Source organism: Arvicola amphibius, chromosome 1 (genome assembly GCF_903992535.2).
Source record: "Arvicola amphibius chromosome 1, mArvAmp1.2, whole genome shotgun sequence".
In the NCBI taxonomy this organism is placed as follows: Eukaryota; Metazoa; Chordata; class Mammalia; order Rodentia; family Cricetidae; genus Arvicola; species Arvicola amphibius.
The window spans coordinates 178,135,635-178,144,135 of NC_052047.1; the positions used below are offsets into that span (position 1 = coordinate 178,135,635).

Below are 8,501 nucleotides of genomic sequence, written 5' to 3' on the forward strand. Positions count from 1 at the left end.
TTCACTGCTTCTCTAGCCTTAGCTTGCCCCGTGGCTGCCGCGCACGCCCAGCGCTGGCCATCTTCAGCGCCCTAGGTCCTCAGCGCGCACACATTTAAGTAGTCTTGGGTTTAACAAATGCTCACCGGACAATTCTGTGCTAGATTGGAATGAGTTTTAGACTGAGTCACGCCCCTATCCCCCCTCCCCCCGCGCGCATTGGAGAAGCTCTGGACTTGGGGGAAGAAGAGGGCAGCTCGGGAAGCGTGCTTCACACTGTAGGCACTTCCAGGATCTCAAGGAGCCAGCGGTGGAGAGAACCTATCTCCACTAGATGAAACCTGGCTTCATCTTCCTGTGACAAGTTCGGCAAGAAACTTGGGGCCCTGGCGGTGGCAGCGGCGGTGGTGATGGTTGGGAAAATTTACAATTTTTTTTAAGTCAGCAGAGATACCAGGGTATCCCTGACATTGACCAAAAGGCACTCCAGAAGCCAAAAGGCACTCTCAGCAACTGACCTCAGGCTTTTAGAGCCTTGGCAGAAATTAAGTACCGTGGTGTGGGTGCTTCCAGGGCTCCAACTGGCTCAACATCAGCAGATTCTGTTAGAGACTTCTGAAGAGAGAAATTCCTACTTCAAGAATGTGTTTAATATCCTCATTTACAGAAGAGAATATGTTCTCTGGAGATGTCTCTAAGTCTGGTTTTTGTGAGGTTGAGACATAATCCCTTCATTGAGATAAACAAGAGATTTGAGATATTTGTACTGAAACAGGAAGGCCAAGGAATAACAGTTCCTGCCAGTGGTTGATTAAGGAGGCTAGGGTGGTGAGGGGTGCGTACATGAAGGACCCATTGGAGCCTATACCTGGAGGGTCTGGAAGCTTGGCAGCCCCAGCCCCATGCTTCTCTCTGGGCCACGGATCTGGATTCTGGGTTTTAGATTATCTCTGCAACACCGGCTTACAGAGTTGCTCTGCTGCTGCTTCTCTCTCCTCACTATTACTAAGGAGAAACTGAGAATCAACGAGCCTGGGGCCTCTACTGAGGAGCCACTGCCCACTGAGGTCCTGCATCCCCTCTTCCATCACTCAACGCTCTGCCCTCCCTCTGAGTCTGTGCCACCTGTGGAACTCAGCCCTTGAGCTTTTCACAGCCATCCCTGGCCTGTCTGTCCTTTCCAGTTCAGAGATTCCCACCACCGTTTAAATCATAAGCCACTATCATCCTGCTGTCATTCCCAAACCCCTCCTTCAACCTGCCCCCCACATTCCCACACTCCTGAGCAGAGGCCATAACTGATGAGCCAGGAAGGCTGCAACCTGGCCCAGGCTGCCTCTGTAATGAATCAAGAGGAAATTGGTGGCCTCCCGACCTTATGCTTAAAGTGGATCCTGGGGCCTGAAGTCAAGGGGGACATAAGTAGGTACTTGGGGATGAGCAGATGTTGGGATTCACACCACCATACCCTTATACAGGCTAGTCAATCACCCACAGCTGCTCAGAGTAAAGGCCAGGGCCTGAGCTTCGCAGGCACCAGGGGGAGCAAAGGCATTACGGAGCAGGCCTACAACCTTGAGCATCTAAGAAACCTGGGTCTGGATGAGGAGGCCAAAAGACCCTGCTTCAAAGCTGATTCTGATTTGGGGAGAAAAAAAAAAACAGGGGAGGTGCCTTTCAGAAGCCTGTGGACAAACTGGTTCAAAGAGACTTGTTGACTTGCTTTGGGGTACGGACCTACTATAAACACATGGAAGTGGCTCCAGTTTTTCTGTTTCCCTTTATTTCATATTATTGAGGGACACGTAGGTTCCTATTTTAGCAACTGCATGTTCTTAGGGAAAGACCAGATGTAGTTCTTGCCCCTTGGACTTTTCGATGTTTACAGAAAGAGGCAGACAATAAATAAACCAGCAAAACAAAACAAAACAAGAATGCCCAGTAGTGTGAAGCATAGAGAAATCACCACCGCCACCACCAAACCCCAAAACAAAACAGGCCTTTAACTCAGAGTGAATCTAAATGCTGACAGTTGGGCAAGGGACCCCATCTGAGGTGACATAGGCGTCAGTCCACTTTGGCCTCAGTCCCCAAGCAGCATTGGGAACAACAGCAGGCGTAGAGACCAGAGGGGAAGCTAAAGGGGGCTGGAGGGAGAGTCCAGGAGGAGCGGGTGCTGGTCGTTTGATTCCTGCCACCCGTTTCCTGTAGCAAAAGCAAAACAACAGAAACAAGGGCCACCACAAACCTGATCCCACAGCTCCCAACCCTTAGCAATAGGAAGACTGGCCAACATTTGGTTTCTAAGCGAGCCAACCTCCCCTTCCCCACTCACCACCACCCAATAAAGTCTGGGGTATCCTAGATCAAAGTTCCTATTTGGGCTGGTAATTTATTGATCTCCCTCCCCCTTGAAGAAGTTTTTAAACGATTTTGCATTCTAACATTTAATGTTTCCCTGCCAGGCGCCCCGCGGATCTTGATGACCAGTTAAAATTTTTTCAATTTATTTTTTTAAGTACTAGGTTTTTCCCCGTAGCCATTTCCAGCACGCTAGCGGGGCTCCTTTTTTGACCTAGCGTGCGCTGAACTTGGTGGGGTGGCCCGGCAGAGTTCACTGGGATGTCACGGTCCGGCCTGCAGGGGTCACAGGCGGGTCAGGCTAAAGGATTGGGAACGGGCCCCAGGTCACGCCCCCGCTGGCCGATTTTTTGCACACCGGCCGGAGGCGCTCTCCAGAAAGGGGCGGGCGGAGATTTCTGAGAATTACCTCCAGCACAGTCTGTCCGCGTTTTTGCCAGTGCAGAAGCTGGGACGCAGTCCTTACAATAACCAAACCATTACAAGATATGACAGCGGCAGCGCCCACCTCTCGAGAGTCTCTGAAACACTGAACAGAGTTATGGGGAGCTACTGAATCCCCGAAATACAACCCGTAGGCATCCTGGCTCAGAGAGTCTCTAGGTTTGTACAGGTCCTCACGACCTTTGCGGGTATTTTGTGACTCCCCCCGGGGGCGTGGGCGGGGGTGGGTGTCATTTGGGGACCACCACTGGCAGGCCACGTATTGAACAGCTTTAGCTTTTCATCTTCAATGGACTCTTCCCAAGGGGTGCGGGGGGGGGGCCGCTTTTGCTAGATCCCGTGTTCAGGTCTAAACAAACACGCGTCATTCTGTTTGTTTTCCACGCCGCTGGTAACTTCAGTGCCCAAATCAAGGCAGTGTATGGCACTGGCTGAAACGATGTGGCTGGCGGGAGGTCACGGGAAGCCCAGGGTGTGTGTGCACGCATCCCACAGTTCCCGAGCTCTGTATTGGCTGCAGGAACTGAGACTTGCTCCCCAGTACCGATTCCCTTTAAGTTCCCTATGGCTGGTGGCAGAAACATAGGGTCCAATAGCAGTCTTACCAGGGTCTCTGGCTTTTCTTTGGGTTGGATCTGGGAGTCTTGAAGCCCGACCGATCTATAAATGTAGCCTAAGAAGCCATTTGGAAGCAGACGCCTTCTTTTGGGAACTCACAGCTGCCTTGAGGTGTAGACAGAGTGGAAACAGTGGAAATGATAGCCTTCTTCCTAAGGAAGGGACACAGACAGGAGGAAGCCTGCTAGCTCGCCCAAGAGTCAGGCACTCCGAGGTGGAACGGGACTCCTGGGTTTCCTCCCTCTGTCTTCCTCCCCTTATCTGCCTGGACCAGGGGCCCTCTTCCCCGCTGCCTGGCTGGGTTTGCTAGCCCCAGGGCCATAGGAATTGAGCCAGCTTGGCGGTATTACCACAGCTAGGTACCGAGTTTGGAGCCGCTGGGCTCTTTAGTACAGCGCTGGGCTGCAGAGTAGGGTAATAGGGCTTGTGCAAGGCTGCTCCTGGGGTCCCAGAGACTTGAAGGCTTTCTTGCAATTGAATCCTAAAGCAGCTCTTCTCAAGACTTCATGCACTGGCTCACTTGCGGGATGCACAATCTGCCAGTCGTACTTGACCTCCGATGCTCTCTCTGGCTTGGGCCCCAGCCTTGGGATCTTCTTAGGATCCTCACAGATCAGGAAGTGTTTGGGATCTTATTTACCCAACCTGTGGGTCAAGTCCACTGAATGGTGATTTCTGAACACGCTCTCCAAGCCCGTGCGGCGCCATTGCATGGAAAGTCAGGAAGGCTGCTTTGGGCTGGGGCAGCTCGTAGGACCCGGCGTGAGGGACAACCAAAAGACAGCTAGAAAACCTAGGACTCCAAATTCCCGGATCCACAACCCGCTTCCCCAGCCCCCGACCGCTCCCTGCTGACTCGGAACTCCGCACACCCGGGATAGGGGAGGCGGTGTTCCTAGCCCCGCACCCCAGGAGGCGCGCTCCCAGGGAAGCCGCCAGTGCGCCGCCTCTGCCTGGGCGCGGAACAAACGGTTAAAGATTTTGGGCAGCGCCTCGCGGGGGGAGGAGCTAGGGGCCCGATCCGCAATTAAAGATGAACTTTGGGTGAACTAATTTGTCTGACCAAGGTAACGTGGGCAGTAACCTGGGCGGCCTATAAAGAGGGCGCGCGGCGGGGTTCGGAGCGAGGGCGGCGGCGGCAGGTGGCGCGGAGGCTGCTGCATGCCATGGGGCTCCCGGCGCTGCTGGCCAGTGCTCTCTGCACCTTCGTGCTGCCGCTGCTGCTCTTCCTAGCAGCGACTAAGCTCTGGTACCTGTACTGTGTGAGCAGCCGCGACCGCAGCTGCGCCCTCCCTTTGCCCCCCGGGACCATGGGCTTCCCATTCTTTGGGGAAACCTTGCAGATGGTGCTGCAGGTAAGGGAACTCGGGAAGGGACCTGAGGATTTCCCGGAGGATTTTCCGCCTCAGCTCTGGCCTGGGCCGAAGCTGGGATAAGTGTCCTTGCGAGGGAGGCGACTAAGGCTAAAAGAGGGGCTAGACGGAGGCCAGATGCTCCCCGGCGCCCCCTCACGAGGTTTGCCGGTCTCTCTCTTCCATCTCACTCCCAGCGGAGGAAGTTTCTGCAGATGAAGCGCAGAAAATACGGCTTCATCTACAAGACTCATCTGTTTGGGCGGCCCACGGTGCGGGTGATGGGCGCGGATAACGTGCGGCGCATCTTGCTGGGGGAGCACCGGCTGGTGGCGGTGCAGTGGCCTGCCTCGGTGCGCACCATCCTGGGCTCCGGATGCCTCTCCAACCTGCACGATTCGTCTCACAAGCAGCGAAAGAAGGTGAGAGAGAGGTGACAACGCCTTGGATAGCAGGCATTCCTCAGTCTTTGGCTTGGCTCGAATAGATGCCGATGAGGGTTAGCCATAGGAGGTGGGGACTAGGATCCTCTCTGAGATCCACTTTAGGTTTCCACACCAGCACGTGCGTAGGACTGGAGGCTCTGGACGTCCTGGAAGGGTACTCGGGAAGGCGGGATGGTGTCTGTGTGAGGAGGAAGAGGTTTGTAATCTCTCTGCTGCTGGGGGATCAGGTGATTATGCAGGCCTTCAACCGCGAGGCACTCCAGTGCTATGTGCCGGTGATCGCCGAAGAGGTGGGCAGTTGTCTGGAACAGTGGCTAAGCTGCGGCGAGCGCGGCCTCCTGGTCTACCCCGAGGTGAAGCGCCTCATGTTTCGCATCGCCATGCGTATCCTGCTGGGCTGTGAGCCCGGTCCGGCGGGCGGCGGGGAGGACGAGCAGCAGCTAGTGGAAGCCTTCGAGGAGATGACCCGCAATCTCTTCTCTCTCCCCATTGACGTGCCCTTCAGCGGGCTGTACCGGGTAAGGGCAGTTGGCGGAGTTGGAGCGAGGGGCGCGCAAGACTGGCGTCCGCTCACCGCCATGCTGTCTCCGCGCTCAGGGCGTGAAGGCGAGGAACCTTATTCACGCGCGGATCGAGGAGAACATTCGTGCCAAGATCAGCCGGCTTCGGGCTGACGAGCCCCAAGAGGACTCGTGCAAGGACGCACTACAGCTCCTGATTGAACACTCATGGAAGAGGGGAGAGCGGCTGGATATGCAGGTGACTAGCTATTTCAGAGGATGCCAAGGTTGGGAGAGGGGGTCTCTCCGGCTTTCCAGAACATTTCCTGAGCGGGGGAGGGGCGGTCCAAAAGCGCTATCAGGAGCCCAGGTTCTCCAGGGTGGGCACCCTACTGAGACTACACTGATGAATCCTGAGGGTTAACGCTAGATCTGGAGAGCTGTGGAAGAAAGAGGGAGGCTGTACAACCAGAATGGTCCCTAGGTTCAAAGGGAAAATCTCATTTGCAAAGGTTGAAAGAACATTGGGAGGTATTAATAAAACCAAGGTCAAGGAAGAGTAAAATTAAGGGAGTTTTGCATTTTGTTTGCTTTCTTTGACTTTCTATGAGCAAAGCGTTTTTTCCCTGCAATCTTCCGTTCAATATTCTCAGTTCGGTCCTTTGTAACGGTGCTGTAAAACGGCACGCAGATCTGAATAAGCTTCTGTTTTTATCCTTAGGCACTAAAGCAGTCTTCAACAGAGCTCCTCTTTGGTGGCCACGAAACGACAGCCAGTGCAGCCACATCGCTGATTGCTTACCTAGGACTCTACCCACGTGTTCTCCGGAAAGTCCGAGAGGAGATAAGGACTAAGGTAGGAGGATTCTAGAGGTTCCCTACTGCCCTTGCCCCCCACTTCCCAGTAAGTAAGTTTGCTCCCTACACCTGGTACTATGAAAGGGAAGGACCAAGGGCTAGGGGGCTTGTGGTTTTAAAAGAGCAGTTCTTTGTGCTAAGATCTTTCTTGGGCAGAGTTTGACCCTGTGTTCCTGCACCTCCTCCACTTTTCGCAGAACTGTAGAGATTATTAGGCTCTCCTTTCGTGGATATTTGCCCACTCAAGAAAATGAATAGAGTGGCTAGTGCCATAGCTGATCGGGGTGGGCAGTGTTGGTGAGGGGACACCTGGTGAGCAACATTCCCAGGGTGAAAAGAGGTGGTGGGCTTGGGCTGAGGAAGTGTGGAAGTGATTGGCCATTAGCTGCTGTTTCCCTGGTATCTTCTCCCATCCGGTCGCCTTTGGGTTCAGGCAACAGTTAGTCCTGTTGACATCAGCTGGCCTGATTTCATTGGGGTGGCCAAGAGTCATTCCCCCTCTGTATCTGTTTTTGATAGGGCTTACTTTGCAAGAGCAACGAAGACAGCAAGTTAGACATGGAAACTTTGGAGCAGCTTAAATACACTGGGTGTGTTATTAAGGAGACCCTTCGGTTGAATCCTCCAGTTCCAGGAGGGTTTCGGGTTGCTCTGAAGACTTTTGAGTTGAATGTGAGTTCTCCTCCTTCCCATCCCCCACCCTGTCTGCTCTGCTGTGGTTCTGAGCCTCAGCTTCCCTGAGCAGAGTATCCCTGAGCTTACTACCTACTGTCCTGCACCATTCAGTAATGCAAATCAGGCCTCCCACTCGCCCTCCTCCCAACCCCAACCATATCCGTGATGACTTTTTGTTCTTGCAAGCTCAAGTCTGGCTTGCCGGTTCTTAGGACTTCCTAATTTTTTCCAGGGATACCAGATTCCCAAGGGCTGGAATGTTATTTATAGTATCTGTGACACACATGACGTCGCAGATAACTTCACTAACAAGGAGGAATTTAACCCTGACCGCTTTATACCACCTCATCCCGAGCACGCGTCCAGGTTCAGCTTCATTCCATTTGGAGGAGGCCTTCGGAGCTGTGTAGGCAAAGAGTTTGCAAAAATTCTTCTTAAGATATTTACAGTGGAGCTGGCCAGGCATTGTGACTGGCAGCTTCTAAATGGACCTCCTACAATGAAAACCAGCCCCACTGTGTACCCTGTGGACAATCTCCCCGCGAGATTCACCCACTTCCGGGGAGATATATGATGGGTATTTCAACTCTTGGACTTCTTTGAAGTATACGTGTGTTTTTTTTATAGTGTCATGTTGCCTTTATTTAATTTCTAAATGTATAGTATAATATTTATGTGTCTCTACTCCAGCCCCATGGTCTTTAAATATTAAAATAATGAATTTGTATGATTTCCAAATAAAGTAAAATTAAAAAGTACTTTTCTTGCTTCTAAGAATCTTGTTGGCAAGCTGGCCATGGTGGTACATGGCTGTAATCCCAGTACTTGGAAGGTAAGGGCAGGAAGAACAGACACTCAAGGCCAACTTTGGCTACAGAGATGCTGTCTCTAAAGAACAAAACACACCAACAGAAATTCCCGTTTGAAAGAATTGATGTCGTTTGTGCATTTAAAATGATTTAGAATGAAACCATAGTTCCCCCTCCACGTTAGAAAACATGCGTTACGTGTGTGCTGGTCCACGGGTATTTTTTGCAAATTCTTGTAAGATAGTTGAGAGTCCACATTTCGAAACTTTACCAAGGCTAGTTAAGTTAAATTTATTTATTTACATTTTTTATGGTGCTAGGGTTGGATTGAAGGCCTCACTTGTGTAGGGGAAGTGTGTTACCAGTGAGGTACATCTCCCCGTTGCCAGCCCGAAGTTAATTTTAGATTCTTTTCCTTTTGTGTTTTTGGGAGTTGAACCCAGGGCTGTTTTAGATCTT

General features: G+C 52.3%; 1 protein-coding gene across 1 annotated transcript; it reads left to right on the forward strand.

The window, feature by feature from the left end:
• The first annotated feature begins 4,470 nt into the window (after nt 1-4,470).
• Nucleotides 4,471-7,991, forward strand: LOC119815563 (cytochrome P450 26A1). Its single transcript, XM_038331738.1, has 7 exons — nt 4,471-4,757; nt 4,952-5,176; nt 5,428-5,718; nt 5,798-5,959; nt 6,422-6,556; nt 7,078-7,230; nt 7,466-7,991. The coding sequence occupies exons 1-7, from the start codon at nt 4,569-4,571 to the stop codon at nt 7,805-7,807; spliced, it is 1,497 nt and encodes a 498-aa protein (XP_038187666.1). The 5' UTR covers nt 4,471-4,568; the 3' UTR covers nt 7,808-7,991.
• The last annotated feature ends 510 nt before the right edge of the window (nt 7,992-8,501 follow it).

Excerpts from the sequence above, each read along its gene's own strand:
- LOC119815563 (XM_038331738.1), top strand. The coding sequence starts at position 4,569 with ATGGGGCTCCCGGCGCTGCTGGCCAGTGCTCTCTGCACCTTCGTGCTG. Across the intron at positions 4,758-4,951 it reads CCTTGCAGATGGTGCTGCAG|CGGAGGAAGTTTCTGCAGAT; the intron begins GTAAGGGAACTC and ends TCTCACTCCCAG. Across the intron at positions 7,231-7,465 it reads TGAAGACTTTTGAGTTGAAT|GGATACCAGATTCCCAAGGG; the intron begins GTGAGTTCTCCT and ends AATTTTTTCCAG.